Below are 16,925 nucleotides of genomic sequence, written 5' to 3'. Positions count from 1 at the left end.
CTAAAAGAATTGTACTGCCCTGTCTTCCATAACAGCCTTCCTCTTTTTGTCCACTTTTTTCTTTCTAGTTTCTTCTGAAAATTCATTTCTGACTTAGCAAATGGAGGCTACTTCAAAAACACTTTGGGGGATATCCTTTCTTAAAGCCTGCATATAAAGGAAAAATATTGCAGTGTAAATGATTGCATGATAGATTTAAAAAACAGTAGAAAGCTGCTCTTGGGCAGTGGAATGTTAATAGTGAAGTATTCTTGGGACAGGTGCTTTTTAATGTAGTCAGTAAAGATTCGGAAAGGCAAATGGACAGTGAATTGATTTAACTTGCAAATGATGCAAACAAATCAATTAAAAAAACATTGGAAAAATGAAAATAAAACCATTGGATTTAAACACTTTGAGATATTAAGCAACACCATGACGAATGAGATTTTATTTGATAAGGCACTTAATACGCACGACAGCAGCATTCTGGGTTGCTCAAGCCAAGCTAACAAACCTCAAGGTCTGGAGGATAAATTGCTGACCTGCAGGCATTAGGATGAAAGTGTGGCCTGCCACCCAAGCACAGAACCACACTGCCTTAGGGGCAGTTAAGTTTAGCTATCGGCCTTCTTCTAAAGGAACAAACAGAACTACCATAAAAATTTCTCAGCATAGCCATAAACCTATCTGTACACCTACCACATTCATGACTGATGCTGATAAAAGCCTAATGCTATGGAAAATGTAATCATAGGTAGATGAGTTGCATTTTAATTAGAAATTAATTAGGAATTTGGCAGCGGCTGGAGGAATCCTGACTCATGCATCTCTTGCATGATCTGGTCTTGCTAATCTCAGTTGTCCCCAGAATTTAGCACACTTAAATGATCCTGGATACTACTTCAGGATCATTCTAGTCTTTTTCCTGCCATAAACCTACTGATGCAAATCGCTTATCATTTTCTGTGTGTTTTATACAGGAAAACTAATAAAGAATCTGCAAGATTCTTGTCTTCTTTTTTGTTTATATAGTATTTACTCTTTTCCCTCATTATTATGTTCCTTCTTGTCTTGACTTCTGCACCTGTACTTGGTTCCAGTGTCCTCATTTCCCTGCCTTGCTCCAGCTTTTCAGTGGTAGTTCCTGTTGGAATCACTCTCACCACTTTTTGCAATAGGAATTGCAAGCAATTGGAGCAAGCTCCACGCTCCTGCTCAAAATCACCAGAATTGCTTCTAGCCTCACTGTCCTTTCTTCACCACCCTATATGGGAAATTTTTCCTATATTCATTTGCTTCTTTTCACTTTTCTGATTCCAACCTGTCCAAACATTGATGCTGAAGTTGCCCTGATGACAGTACTCACTTCTTGAATCTTTCTGGCTTCAACTATTTCCTCACATCTTTTCCTTGCAAACATTCTTCAAAGAACTTTTGTAAGTTTTATCTGTATTTCATTCCATCGTATTCTGCTTTCTCTGTTTCCTCTTCCTTCTTTTTTGTGTTATTGGTTGCTTTGTCACCCGCTATACTCAAGGGCTAATATTACTTCCCTTTTCCCAACTGTTTTCTGTATTCTCCTGTTTTCTGAAGCTCATTGAGTCTGGGTACATTATACTAAATATTTATATGGTGCCTTCAGTGCAGGTCTTCCACTTTCTTTTTCTTCTCTTCCACTGCTTGCCTTTTTTTTTTTTTTTTTTTTAATTACAATAGTCATCAAATGTTTAAGTCAAAGCTCTTATAATTGCCATCAGATCAGGGCAGGCTTGAGAAGCATCATTTCATCTTCCTCCTTGAAGCTTGGTCCAACATGGCACAATGACACCTGACTGGCTCTAAAGGGAGTCAGCCCAGGCCAGCAGCAGCCCTCGAGGAAGTCAGGAAGCCATGTTAGTGGTCCTAGGACTAGGGGCAAAGAGGTGGCAGCAGCCATGGGTCTGTGAGTGGATTTTCTCTTCTACTGTTTGTTGATTTATTTATTATCCCCCCAAAATTCCCTGAAAATTAAAGCAACTCCTGATTCAGCAAAACTTTTCTCAATTTGAGTAGGAGTAGTTAAAATTTGCTGATGAGTGAATAGTAATTCATATACATCAGGTAAATGCTTCACTCTGTGGAAGTCCATGGGAATCATAGTGTAGACTGAAAGCGAGCTCTGAACTTTACATCTGAAGCATCACTCCCAAGAATTTACTTTACAGTTGATCAACAGCTGTTACAAATAGATATTGTGCAATGGGAATCAGTGGAAACAGGCTGGCTTACTTGTTCAAACAAAGGTCTGATCCATTGATTTGGGGATCTGATAGCAGTCCATACAAATGTGGCAGAGTCCTTAAGCAAGTATATAAAGATAGCAGGTAGTTTAAAAAGTCAAAAGTAAAGTGGAAAGACAAAGTACAAAAGATGTGTAGTGTTTTTTTCTTCCAACTAGCTTTAAAAGCAACTTCCCCCAGTTTCTGAAGGTTGTCAACTCTGCCATGAAATTTTCCCATTAAACATTTTTTAGTGACTCACATGTCTTCAACAAACGCTGAAGAAAACCTGTGAAATGCTGGTTCAGGAAAATTCCTTATTTTAGTGCCTGTTACCCAACCACCTGCCTGACCACTGCAGTCAGCAAAGGCTCGAGGCCCCTCGCGCCTCTGAGCCAGGCCTGGGGCGGCCCCACAGCACAGGCCTCGTCACCGCTGTCACGTGCGAGGGGTCCCTGGGGCAGAGGAGGCCGGGGCAGTGGGTGACAGTCTGTGTTGTTTGTTGCAGTGCCGGGCGCCCCCGGAGCCCCTGCCAGCAGCCCGCCGTGCACCGTCAACATCCCCATCGCCCCCATCCACAGCTCGGCCCAGGCCATGTCACCCACACAGAGCATCGGCCTGGTCCAGTCACTGCTGGCCAATCAGAACGTGCAGCTGGACGTACTGGCCAATCCGCCGGCAGAAGCAGGGGGCGAGGGGGCGGGACCCTTTCCAGGGGCCCCAGGCCGCTTTCCCGGCCCTGGGGCGGGGGCGCTGGCTGGGGGGGAGCTGGGCCGCCCTGCCCCTGCGCCCCCCATCCTTGCCCCGCCGCCCCCTGCCCCCCCCGCCATTGCCCTGGCCGACCTGCGGGACCACGGTGACCGCGAGCACGAGCCCCCGCCAAAGGCCAAGGCCCCGAGGCCAGGGCCGCAGCTGGTGGAAGGGGATGCCGTTGTCTTTGGGGCCACCCAGGAGCTGCAGCTGAACAAGATGAATCCCCCGCCACCCTACCCTGGCACCATCCCTGCCGCGCCGACCACCGCCCCACCACCCCCGCCTGGACCCCCACAGCCGCCCCTCGACCTCTGCCTGAAAAAGGGGGAGTTCTCCCTCTACCCAGCGGGGCACTACCAGACGCCCCTGGGGTACGAGCGGATAACGACATTTGACAGTAGCGGGAACGTGGAGGAGGTATGCCGGCCTCGCACCAGGATGCTCTGCGCCCAGAGCACTTACACCCTGCCGGGGCCTGGCAGCTCCGCCACCTTGCGCATCACCGCCGCTGAGAAGAAGATGCAGCAGCCCTGTGCCAGTGCCACCCTGAACCGGCTCACAGTCCCCCGTTACTCCATCCCAACTGGGGACCCACCGCCCTACCCTGACATCGCCAGCCAGCTGTCCCAGGGCAGAAGCATCGCGCAGAGGCTGGACAGCAGTATCATTCATGCGACTCTGCGGAGGAACAGCAGAGAGGCAGCCCTGAAAATGGCTCAGCTGGTGGACGGTCAGAGAGCCACCTTGCAACTTCCCCCGAAAGCCAAGAGCAGTGTTGTGACGGCACAGTACCAGCAGAGAGTACCCACCGCCTTGTACACCTGCAGCCAATGCAGCAGCGGTGGCGGCAGCAGCACGACTGCTGGTGGTGTGGGCAACATCACTAGTGCCAACCCTAGTAGCAGCACTTCCAGTATTGGTGGGATGAGACCTGATCTGAGCACGGGGAGTGGCTCCCAGCACAGCTCTGTCATCGCTCACTCCGTCAGTACTTCGCCTCTGACCTCCCAGTCCTCCTACAGCTTGCTGAGCCCTCCTGACAACTCCCGTGACCGAGCGGATTATATCAACTCGGCTTTCACGGAGGATGAGGCCCTTTCTCAGCACTGCCCAGTGGAGAAACCAATACGACACGTACCCATGTCCTTGACAGAGGCTGCCCTCGGTGTAAAACGGCCACCACCGTACCAGTGGGACCCTATGGTGAGCGAAGAGATATGGGTTCCTCAGGAAAGGACATCTCAGAATGCAGTGCCCAACCCTCTAAAACCTAGTCCTCTCATCATTGGTCAAGCTCAACATCTGGATATGTCTCGAGTGCCGTTTGTTTCCCCCAAGTCTCCAACCAGTCCCACTGCCACTTTCCAGACGAGTTATGGGGTTGGAGTACCTTACCCAGGAAGCTACAGTGCCCCTCCCCTTCAGGGAATGCAACCCCCCTGCTCCCCCAAAGAAGCTCTGGCCCCAACGCAGTTTGCACAGCAGGAGCCCACAGTTGTGCTTCAGCCAGGTTATCCATCCAATCTCTCCTATTGCCCCTTGCCACCCATGTACCCAGGAAGTAGCGCCTGCTCTAGTTTACAGCTGCCACCGATCGCCTTGCACCCATGGAGCTCCTACAGCGCCTGCCCACCCATACAGAACCCCCAGGGCACGTTGCCCCCCAAGCCTCTCCTCATGGTGGAGAAGCCAGTGATGTCTCCCCCGCCGGCTGAGCTACAGGGCCACGTGGGCACAGAGGTAATGGTGGAGACGGCGGACACCTTCCAGGAGGTGCTCTCCTTGACGGAAAGCCCTGTTCCTCAAAGGACGGACAAATTCGGCAAGAAGAGCCGGAAGCGCCTGGACAGTCGAGCTGAGGAAGGAAATGTGCAGGCGATCACTGAGGGCAAGGTCAAAAAGGAGGCAAGGACGCTGACCGACTTCAATTCGTTAATATCCAGCCCTCGGCTGGGGAGGGAGAAAAAGAAAGTCAAAAGCCAGAAAGACCAGCTGAAGTCCAAGAAGCTAAACAAGACTAACGAGTTTCAGGACAGTTCAGAGAGCGAGCCAGAGCTTTTTATCAGTGGGGATGAACTGATGAACCAGAGCCAGGGCAGCAAAAAGGGTTGGAAAACCAAAAGGAGTTTGAGGACAGCCAATGAGCTGGATGAATTCAAGTGCCGGAAGGCAAGTGAGAAGGAGGACGGGAGGCTGGGGAGCCAGGGCTTTGTGTACGTGATGGCCAACAAGCAGCCACTGTGGAACGAGGCGACGCAAGTCTACCAGCTGGACTTTGGAGGCCGAGTGACACAGGAGTCAGCAAAAAACTTCCAGATCGAGCTGGAAGGACGACAGGTAGGAGAGGATGGCACATGCAGGTCAGGGTGGGGAACGGGAGGTGGGAAAGCTGTGCCAGAAATAAGCTCTGCTTCTCATGCAGCTGAGTGCTTCCCACTTGTGTTAGCTGCTCCATGAAAAAAAGCTTTGCCACGTGGTTGATAAAAACTAGCCATCAAAGGTATAGACTCAGAATGGAGGGCGAAGTTCAGTTGTAAAATAAATGTACAAAGTATGTTTGGCCTTACTCCAGTTGGGCACGGGAATAAGTGCCTCCTTTAGTCTCAGACTCTCACTGATAAAGGTAGATGGGTTTTGTAATGAACACAGCAGATCTCCCCAATGGTAGCTGCATTTGCCAGCGGTGGTCGTGGACAGCAGCTAGCTGAATGGCCACTGTTCCCTTATTGCAATGCTCACAAAGGTCAGCCAGTCAGCAGATAGCTAAGGCAGAGACGATGGACGGGCAGTTAGGTTCCCTCCATGCCAAAATTTTCCCTCGTGAGTTACCAGGCCTTGGGGGCTGGTTCTTAATGCTAGAGGAGGGAGGCACTGACCCTCCCCAGAACAAAGCGCTCCTGGGCCACTTCTGAACCATCTGTGGATAGAGGGATCTGTGGATAGTTCAGAAAATCAGAATGTTTAATTTTAGGCTCTCTTACCTTGGCCTGAGTGGGATGTTACTTATACCCAGGCTATTAAGTGATACCAATCAGGACACTGGACTGAGATTCAGGAGACAGATATTTATTTCCTTATCCAGTTGTCCCATCTCTGTAAGTCACTTTTGATTTCTTAAAAATATCAAGGCTCTCAACTCCTCTGATCTAACTTGGGAGTTAAATATCTAACATGCATGACCAACGGTAGTCTCTCGGTTTTGTTTGTGTGTAACAGCAGCTCATTACAAAGGCAGTGATCAGAGCCATTTATATCCCTTTCTTCTTTAGTTAAATGGCTGTGGATATGTGTCCGTGGACAGCTGTGCAAAATCACCTGGCCCTAGGTTTTCGTGGTGGGGGAACAAACTCAGCTTGCACAAACAGCCTCCATTCTAGCTCAAGCATCTTTACTATAGAGCAAATATGACCTGGGCTCAAGCATCTTTAATATAGAGGAAATATGACCTGGGCTTCTGATAAAGCGAATGAAAAAGCAGTAGTAATAGGCCGAACTTCAGATATTCCCTGCGGAAGAACAATGAACAACCTGACTAGCCTTGCTTTACATTTCAGACAGCTTCCACTGCCCCTTTGCTAATTCATTCTTGGTGTAATTATGAGCTAGTGAAGTTTATGCAAAGGAAAACAGAACTGCCAAGAATATACCGCTTACCGGCTATGAAGTGCTAGAGTGAGGAGATCGCTTATTCCCCTTCCCTGAAAGCTCCTTTCTTTGAAAACAAAATCTGATGATAGGATCTCTCCAAGGGAGAGAATGGTATTTTCCTGCAGGTAGCATGACACTGGTGTAACCCACATCTGCTGAAGTAAGTGGTGACAATCTACTTAACACCAATGCTGTATACAGTCTAGCATGTTTTAAAGATGAATTTACTCTACAGAGTCAAGTATTGCAGTCAAATACTCTATACAGACTAGTAGTACAGTGCTCTTACTTTTCTTTGGCGTCATGCCCCATTCTGTGAGTAGCCCCATTCATATTAGCTCAGGAGGTGAGGTGTTCTTACAAATGAGCAAAAGCTTTTGCTTTTATTCTTCTCTGGTTCTTTTCTATGGTTCACTTTTTTTGACCTTGTTATCTTTTTCCTTCCCTTCTCCTCTTCCCCCGCTTCCCAGGTGATGCAGTTTGGAAGGATTGATGGCAATGCTTACATTTTGGACTTTCAGTATCCATTTTCTGCAGTGCAAGCCTTTGCTGTTGCTCTGGCTAATGTGACTCAACGCCTCAAATGAACAAGCAGAGACTGGAGAAAGGAAAATATTAACCTTCTCATAACCGGAAAATGTCAGGGCAGCCTGCTTTTGGTGTGCAGAGGTGCCTGGGAGCGAAGGTGGCAGTAAAACTGGAAAAGTCTCTCTTGGTGCCCAACAGAAGGGCATTAACTCTAATCAGTCGTGGGGTGGAGGGTGGGGGGCTGTTTTCCGTTTTGTTTGTTTGTTTGTTTTCAGGTGTTTTTTTTTTTTCTTTCTTTTTAAGCATTGTGCTGGGTCTCAGAAAGAGCAAAGGGTTGAGAGCCATTCAGTGTTACGTGGAGAAGTGTGGCTTTTGGCTTGTTGTGGTGGTTCTGCCGTGTTTGCTACAGTAGCTGATGTAAGCTCATAGGGGGATTAAAAAAGACTGCTCTTTTTGATAGACTGCCTTATATCATGCTGTTCTTTTTAAAACAGGGAACATAACTTTTTTTCTGGTCCAGTTTGTACTACTACTACTACCACAACTACAACATCAGTGATAGCAGCAAAAAAAGAAAAAAAAGAAGCTATAATACTTGAAGACACATGTTTCTTCTCTGATCTCTGATAATAACCGAGCACCACAAGTTCCAAGGAGGCTTATGTAGGTCAATGTTTAATTTATAAATAATGATGTATTATTCAGAAGAGAAACAATTGTTACCAATGGGTGGTTTAAAAACCCACTGTATGTCTGCTTGTTTTGTGTGGTGTTATTGGGGATAAACATCTTTCAGTAGGTGACAGAAGATAGAGGAGGAAATAATTATGAGCATTGCTTCTTTTGCTGTTGGGGATAAACATCTTTCAGTAGGTGACAGAAAATAGGGGAGGAAATAATCATGAGCGTTGCTTCTTTGCTCATAATGATCAGCAGTATTCTCCGATTTAGCCTGTAGTTGGGAGAGGGACAGTGTGACCAGATGTACCTCTGAGGCCATGCCTGTACATGCTCCTCATTTAAATGCGTTAACACTTTATAAACAAAGTCTTTCAAGCAAATGAGAAGGCCTAGTGTATTCAGTCTTCTTAGCAATCATGAACCAGGTTCTACAACAGTCTATCAGTGCTTGAATTAGGAAGAAGACAGAAGTGTAGCAAGTCATTACAAGAAGCAATTTCATTGGGAAAGCAATTTTGTTATAGGAAACAACATCATGGCTGGCTGGAGAACAAATGAGTTGAAAGAGGAAGGAAAAATTGGACAGAATCATCCCTTTTATCACCTTGCCACTTGAGTAGTCTTTGTGACTGTGGTTTGAGAATGTAATGCTCCAGATAAGAGCGGGGAGCCAAAGTTTACATGCAGCGTTTTAGAGGAAAGCTTAATAACCATAGCATGACTCTCTGTCTGCAGTTCTTTCTGGTGGACCTGCAGACCTGTTGAGCATTTCAGAAGGGTTGCTTGCACAGAAGAGTTTCTGTGTTGTCCGTGTGCTGTGCACATATTTATTTGCTTTCTCTCTTTCCTCCTCACCTGCATTTTGCTACAGAACATGTTTTTATATGGAAGTAGTTTCCCCAGTAATACACAAAACCCACAACTATTCACATAATTACTTGCACATTAGATTACAAAACATAATTGCAGATTTCCTTCAGAAATTACTCTTTTGAAATGAAAGGCACACTGAGAAAGATATGTTAGCTGAAGTGTCAATGGCTGCTTTGTCTTTGTCTTTTATCCACAGTTTAACTTCTTACTTGAAAAACTCAGTATAACTTAAGATGAATAGGTGTGATTTTCTCTCTTTGCTTTTCTTAAATCCCAATGGTAGGGCAGATGCGTGTTGCATTTAATTCGTTCTAGAGGAACACATTGCGTAAGACAGGGCCCTGCTGTAGTAGAAGTTACAGTGAGCTTGTAACTTCTGCTCTTCTGAGGCTTCTAGAGCTGTACAGCACAGAGGGAATAGTACCAGTCAGAGAAGAGTTTCAGAGAGTTGCTGAGAGAGATGATGAGGCAGGTCATCCACAGGTAATGTCCTGCAGGGTGAGTCCAGGAACAATCACCTGCAAGATGGTTTCCTTGGAGAGAGGAAGCAGAGGTAGGAAGGAAGGAAGAGGGAAGTAAATGGTACCGTGCCTGTATTATCCCAGATCTCAGCAGCTTCTGCTTGTGTGTGGGAGTGGTCAGGCACAACATTCCCCTTGGCATCTAGCAGACTGTTGTTTGTTTTAATTAATTAATTGTTGAATTTCCATCAGTTGTCTGGACCCATTTGTATTCTTTCTCACATGCATGATTTATTCAGCAGTTGGAGTGCCTGTATGCATAATGTGTGTGGAACAGAGGATCCAAAATGGATTTGGTTCTTTTCCTTTTAAAATCAATGGAAATGCTTCCCTTGGGTTTTTGTGGAGGAAGCACTATTAAGCCCTTTGTCTATATTATTATACACTGTACAAAGAGTAGATTGAATGCTCAGTCCACTGATTCCAATACACAAGGAGGAAAGTTGGCTGCTGAGAGTCCTCACCTGCCCTAAAGTCTTTGCTAACCAGTCATACCCGAATTAGAGTATCACAGGCACACACTGACCACCATAAGAGGAGAAACATACCCTTGCTTGCTTGCTGAGGGAAGGGTTGCTCAGTCACGTGTTAGATACCTTCAGCTGGAAGGAACATCACCTCTAGTTCTAAGCCAAAATTCTTATTACGTGGAAACAGCAGGAATGTTTTTGTCTGAGCAAAATCTAATCTAAATAGAAGGACTTCTGTGTGCAGGTTTTTTAACCTTCCAGGGAACAGTATTCCTCTTCACTTGGTTCATTGCCAAATTTTTCCAATTATCAGCAGTTTTATGGAGATGGAGAACCAAGAAATGAAACCTGATACAACAAGTAGCAGAGTTAGTAATTTGATTTCATTGGCCCAAGTCATGATTGCATCCTTCTGGTGGCACTTACAAAGAGCCTGGGCATAGAAGCGACCTGTTTTCTGCCCCAGCAAAGCACAAGGAATAACTATCAAAAATTAGGAAAATAAATGCAATTTCCAGCATCCTTTCCATTTACTTGTCAGAAAATGCTATGGGATAAGATAACCTTTTATCTTTTTGAAAATGATTTAACAGAGCCCTTTAATTGAGGATTTTAATGGCATAGAGAATACCTAGGTTAGAGAAAATACTCTCAAATATATAGAATTTCACTGAAAGGAGTAGGAATTATGTAAATGTCTGAGTGTGCAACTGGATCCTAAATTACACAAAGAACAAGTGAAAGTAACAGTTCTTTTATTTTTCATTGAGGTACAATATAGGAAACAACTTTAAAAGCACACCCCCCCCCAAAAAAAACAGTCACTTAAATCCTGAAGATTGCTATTGCATTCAGCCAAAAGATAGGTGTTACATTTTGTATTTCATTAGTAAAACCCAGATTTTCTGTAGATAACTGAGTTCTTCTAGGAAGAATGTAGCAAAGTGTTCAGAAATAACTAGTTCTTTTATACATACAGTAATTTCCAGTTATTAAATATGTTTTCTCCAAAGCTTTTTTTTTTTTTTTAGTTGTGCAATAATTGTGACAGTCTGGGGGGGTTATGGGGTTTTTGTTGTTTTGTGGGTTTTTTTTGAGGGAGTTTTGAGTGGTTTTTTAAAGATAATTTAATGCAGATTTCCTGTTAATGTCCAAAAGACAAATTATTTATCTTGCATAATGTAATAAGTGATTTAGGGAATATTTTATTACTATGTATCAGTGAGTTATACACACTTTCTTATTTATATTTAGAGCATCTTTGTAAGTAATTGTTTGCTAGCAGTACATTTTGCTGCAAGAAGTTAAAAATGCATATAGGAAGACCTGTTTTTGCTGGATAGTGTGCAAAATCCATAATGCAGGCAGGCAAAAAAAGTTTTTTGGCAGCTGAATGCAGTGGGTTTGCTGTGGAGGACTGTGTAGACTACAAAGAGTGTAGATGACTTCTTTGGGACCTACAGAAATGTGTCCTTCTCCACTGTTTTCCTCCTGTGTTTCAAACTATGTATTTCAGTTGGGAGTGGTTTTAAAAATATAAGGCTTGATTTTCTTTCCACCTTCTTAGTACAGTGCTTTTACTTGAGATATAAAATAAGGTGGGTTACATGGTAAAAGAAGGTATAACGATACAAGCTCAGTTTGTAAGAAGCGCATTGCATAGTTTAGTAGGGTTTGGCAACGGCATCATTCAGTGCTATGCAGAGATACGCAAACTAGCTTGGAATAAGCTAGCTGAGGCACAGGAAATAGTGTAGCAGTAAATTTGCCTCTGCTCAGACTAATGACACTCCTTCTTCAACTGGGCTCAGCTGATTCCAACACAGCCATAGTGCTTCTGATATCTGAGCTAGCGCTGCACAGAGCTGATGGAGCTGAGCCCTGATGCTGCCTGCAGCAGCTTTGCCTCTTCAAGACGCTCTGTCGGAGACCTGGTGGAGCAGCGCCCTCCCACTCCTCCTCCTAGGTCTGCTCCAACAGCAGCGTGGGGCTTCCGCAGGGTTTGGGCTGCAGCAGCTTTGGGCAGAGAAGGCCCCAATGCCAGCCGGTAGCCATGGTGGCTGCTTGAAGTCAGAATCTGCTCCACTGGAGTTGCAAAGGGATGCAACAGAGAACCTGATTCTTTTGAAAAAATATGGCTGATATCCTCAAAATATAGCTCCTAACAGAGTTAAAAATTTATACTTAAAATCTGGTATGAAGTGCACCATGCATGGAGTGGCAAATTTTAGCTTGACACAGTGAGAATATCATGTTTCTGCAACGCCGTAAGAATCTATGAGGAGGGGAGTGATAGAGGGAAAAAAGGAATTATCATGTTAATAATTTTGCACTCAGTTCCAGAGGTGGCAGTAACATGTGCCATGGGCTGCCTGAATATTGGTTGTATGACAGTAAATCTGTACACAGGTTCATCTCAGTTAGATAAACTTTCTGTGATGCAACCACAAGTAAAACAGTTCCACATTTCTCTCTCCAGTTTTATTCTGTTGTTTTTATGAAGATGCATGAAGATGTACAGGTGTCAGACAAAGATATCTGACTTTGCTGAAGCCTTGAGCCTAGACTTCCCATAGGTCCAGGCTTTCCTTGATGTGTCTTTTTAGTGTCCTCTCAGAAATTCCAAACAGATTTCAGAGCTTGCCTGATTGTTGCCTCAGACAATTTCTGCGCATTTGCTTTTTGCAGCCTGGTGCGTGTCATCCTATGTTATCTTGGTGCCCTGTTACCTGTCAGAAACAGTTTAAATCCTCATATGAAGACGTGCAAAAATACGTGCAAAAACTGATTCGATTGAGGAAAAAGGGGAGAGAAGACAGAGTAAGTTTTCACTGGTGTTTAAGAGTGCATTTCCAAGAGCAACAGTTTGGAAACTGCACATTTCTGCAGAGCCCAAACCATTCCAGACCAGTAAATCTGACTTGGAGGTTGGTAACAGATGAGTCACATGCATGACATGCTGACAGAAGGCCAACTTCTAGCCTCACTATATGGTTACACCAAGATAGATAAGAGAGTAGAATCCATCCCAAAATGTACTTTCCCATTACTGTGTGATTATGAAGTAAGAATGACTGATATGACCCATATGTCCACTTAAGAAAATTGTAAAGCCTTAGCCAACAACTATATTGACAGTTCCATATAACCCCCCTGAAGAATGCTAGAAGTAAAATCCTGGCCACAGAGTAGTCATTCGGATTTTTGCCTTTTATTTCTGTTTCTAGGATTCCATCACAGGAGAGCAAGCTGTTTATGTTATTTAGAGATTGGCATAACAGTTTTCCCAGTATAAGAGAGCAAATGTTATGCTGCTGACAAAAATGGAAACATTCTGGTAGACAAATTTTTTCATTTTCAAGTCCCTTCACCTTCAAGGCAAGCACAATCCTCCATCAGCAAATACCAATTTAGAGTCCTGCTACCCTCAGGAGTAGTCTGCAGGTAGGCACCACGGGTCTTCTTTGCAGGATTGGAATTTACATACACCATTCTTGAGGAGTAAGATTAATTATTACTTGCGAACATGGGGCTATGTGAATTATTTTATCTTTGTATTTATTTAATTTTCTTCTTTAAAATTCCTGCAGAGAAGTTTTAAGATTAAAAGACTCAGCTTTGCATGTTGCGTGATATCTCTGAAGACGTATCAGGAGATAATTTCTTTGGGCAGTTTGATTGTTGCTGCATCCAGAAAATTAAGTTTTTAAGACAAAAACAATTAACCGATTAAAAGAATGAAATAGGATTCAGTGAAGCAATTCTTGCTAAGAAAATTAAAAACTTCACCCTTCAACTTGTGATTTTGCAAATGAATCTATAATTAGAAATTTGTGCTTCAAGGCAAATTGATTGTTGTGGAGCACTATGCAAGTGCACAGGTTTGCTGACCCAGAGCTGACTGCAGGATCAAAACAACGTGGTTTTGTGAGACTTAAATAAATGAAAACACCCTATCCAGAGCGTTCAATGAAAAAATTAGATGGTATGATGTTAAAGCCTGCCACTTTATACTTAATCCTTGTCCTCCAATTTACATTATTACAAATTTTAAAATATGAACTGATTCAGCAATTCTGAATCCTGACAAATGTTATCTATTTGTGGAATGTTTATCTTACTGGCCAAGTAGATGGTTTAAGATACGATTACGGTTAAAGTAATATTAAAAGAGAAACATTTCTGAACAATGTGGAGACACCTGAGTTTCAAGTATTTCATTGGAATAGTGCTGAACTTGTAATTCCTACCTGTGTTGTTTCAAGCTGTTTGTTCAGCACTTTCCTAATTTTCCCTTTGTTTCTTTTGTTTGCTTGATACATGTTTTGCCTTTGGTTGCCTTTGGTTTCATGATTTCGCATTCACTGCTTCTTTTTCTTTTTGTGTGTTGTGCGTTTGGGGAAGGGTATGTCTGTTCAAGATCTCGTTGTTTATTGTAGATAAAATATATGGTGTTGTGGAATAGCATGGGGATGCATTTGATTGAAAAGGCACTGTAGTGTTTCCTGAAAAAGAAGGGGAGTTGCATTTGTTTATAAATGCATTATTTTGGTACTATAACTTTGAACATGATTTTGGATTTTTTTTTTTTTTAAATTTAATGAGCATATAGTCATGCAGGTGCATGCATTCTTAAGCTAGCAAGCCCAGCATGTTTTTCTTAAGGCTTTTGAAAATTTGGTACACAATTTGTGTACTTTTACATACCTATACTATTTTTAAATATATTTTGGGGAATCTCAAGTTTTCTTTTTTTTTTTCTCCTCAGTATACCATGGTTTACCTGGATTCCATTGTACTTAAAAACTACCCTGATCTGCCTCTCCTTTTATGTATCTTGTGTGATAGATTTTCCAGGAGGTGCCTAGAAAGCATTGTTGGTTTCCCTATAAAAATGTGGTTTGTCCAAATTCTTTACTGTCTACATGATTGAGAGATGGACTGATTGCCCTGTTTTTCCTTGATGATTTGGAGTTGTAAGAGTTGTCCAGCTGTTGCTTAATAAAATTTTGCAGACTAGAAAATTCCTGACTTGTTTTTGTTGCATTCTGCATCTTGTCAAGCACCTTAAATACTTTTAAAGCAGATGACAAACCTGCCCTGGAACAACCTGGATAACAGATAGCCAGATGCCATTATGCTTTCTCTTTTCAATAACTGTATCCACAAGTTCCACTGAACCTGATGCGTGTACCAGCCTATCATACTTTGTGTCATTCATATGGGAGGATGGATGGCAAAGTTTTCATGGTAATAATGTTCCTACCTGCCTGGATATCAGCCGGGTCTTACGCTATTTCCCCTCTGCTTGCTTTCTTTTTTAAGGAAATTGCCTTTGGGGTTTGTGGTACTTCTCATTTTGTCATTGATATACTGGAAACTTTACCATTTACCATGAGAGACTCCTCTGTCCTGTCATCTTCAATAACAGAATAAAATGCTGTGATGGCCAGTGTTCATTCTCTGGTTTTTAACGAAAATAAGTATTCTAGGGGTTGAGGAAATGAAAAAAAGCAGTAAAGTAGCTTACCTTGCATAATAAACATCCTAGCCGTGGCACAAATGAGGGAATCCTGGCATGGATCCTCATAATGGAGCCAGGTTACCGGTGGAGTTTTGCAGGGATCTGTGCTGGATCCTTACCTGTTCACCATATTCATGGGTGGCCTTGAAAAGAGTTTGAGCTACAAAGTTTACTGATGATAGGAAGTTATTTAAAATAGCAAAGGCAATGGTAAATTGACAAGAATCTCAGAAAGTCTTTATGAAACTTGGCAATAAAATGGCAGGTGAAAGTCAGTATAGGTAAATGTAAAATGATATGCATGGGGAAGTAATAGTTCTAACTTCACGTTTGCGGTAATGGCCTCCAAAGTGATGTCTACTACTCAGAAGAGACCTCTGAGGGTTTGATAGATTGCTCTCTGAAAACATCAGGTTAGTGCTCAGCAGCAGTTGAAAGAAATAAAATATTAGTAATGTTTAGGAAAAGAATCGACAGCAAAGCAGAAAATACAGGGTCACTGTATAAAACTGTCAGTCACCACGCTTTGCATACTCTGCGGTACCAGTCCCCTTGTCTTAGATAAGGTAGATAGATCTAGTGAAGATTCACAGCAGGGCAACAAGGAAGATCAAGGCATAAATCAACTTCTACATGAGGAATAACTGCAAAGGCTAGGACTCTTCAGCCTGGAAAAAGAGATAACTTAAAGGGATTGCTAGAGAGCCAGCAAAAACAGGAGTAATGCAGAAAGGTGGGTAGGGATTGTCTGTTGTCTCTAAACAACATAAAATGAAAATAAGCTATAAAATGAAATAATAGTGAGGCAGGCTATCACACAAAAGGTGGTGGTTCTTCAAGGAGGTGAATAGCAGCCTGCTTTGCCAAAGGATGCTGTGGTACAGTAAGTTTACAAGAATTCAAGCGAGACTGGAAAAGCACATTGGGACTCTAAACAAACTACAACGGGCAGAAAGTTCCCTGAGCTGAAAATAGTCAGAGGCTGGGAGAATAGTAGGGGAAATACCATATGATTTTGCTCTGTTCTTGCTCTTCCTGAGGAATCTGCAAATGGCTATTGTAGGGAGACACAACACCGGGCTCAACTGGATTCTCACTGTGTACCAGTGTCACCATTCGTACACCAGCATTTCTAAAAAAAACCCTTAAACCTGGAGTATCAGCCTCTGGGAATGAGGAGAAGGGGGAGGATTCCCAGCGTGGTGCCTGAATGCTTTGCACGGCAGCTGTGGAAAGTCCTCTTCCAGCATCAGCGTGGCTCAGGGAATGAGTGCTGGGGGTCTGCCAGCACTCGTGAAATCTCCCTTGGCTTTAGACAATTTTACAGTCAAAATGCCAATTCTCCTAAAATGCAGAAATTATGAAATTATTTGTTAAATTTGGAGACAGAGAAATGGAACAGCAATATAGCTTCTCTCATGGCACTCTGCTTCGGCCTTGTGCTTTTTTGCTTTTTGCTTTGGCTGGTTTCAGTGTTTCACTGGCCACGTGAACAAAGCTGATTCATGCAGTTTCCTTTTAGATCGAGGTTCCAGCAGTTTTCAGGGTTTTCCTTCTTTTTGTTGGATGTTGACTTAAAATATAGTTATCTGCTCCCCTGCCCTTTGTTAGTGTTAATTTGGGTGTTTCTACCAGCCACAGCGCTGGTAATTGATTCAGTCATGGTAACAGTCTGTATCTTCTTTGC

The 16,925-nt window shown here is 43.4% G+C and overlaps 1 protein-coding gene across 6 annotated transcripts in view; it reads left to right on the top strand.

Moving 5' to 3' along the window:
* TULP4 (TUB like protein 4) overlaps nucleotides 1–14,738 on the top strand; it is a 176,639-nt gene extending 161,901 nt beyond the window's left edge. For all 6 annotated transcript variants that reach the window (XM_054819136.1, XM_054819130.1, XM_054819132.1 and 3 more), the window contains 2 exons: nucleotides 2,749–5,330; nucleotides 7,112–14,738. In XM_054819136.1, the coding sequence (XP_054675111.1) occupies nucleotides 2,749–5,330; nucleotides 7,112–7,228 (2,699 nt within the window). In that variant the 3' untranslated portion in view covers nucleotides 7,229–14,738. The remainder of the gene's footprint in view (nucleotides 1–2,748; nucleotides 5,331–7,111) is intronic.
* Nucleotides 14,739–16,925: the final 2,187 nt, after the last annotated feature.

This window comes from Grus americana, chromosome 3 (genome assembly GCF_028858705.1).
Source record: "Grus americana isolate bGruAme1 chromosome 3, bGruAme1.mat, whole genome shotgun sequence".
In the NCBI taxonomy this organism is placed as follows: Eukaryota; Metazoa; Chordata; class Aves; order Gruiformes; family Gruidae; genus Grus; species Grus americana.
The sequence above is the reverse complement of the archived record's forward strand: the minus strand, read 5'-3'. Positions and strand labels throughout refer to the sequence as shown.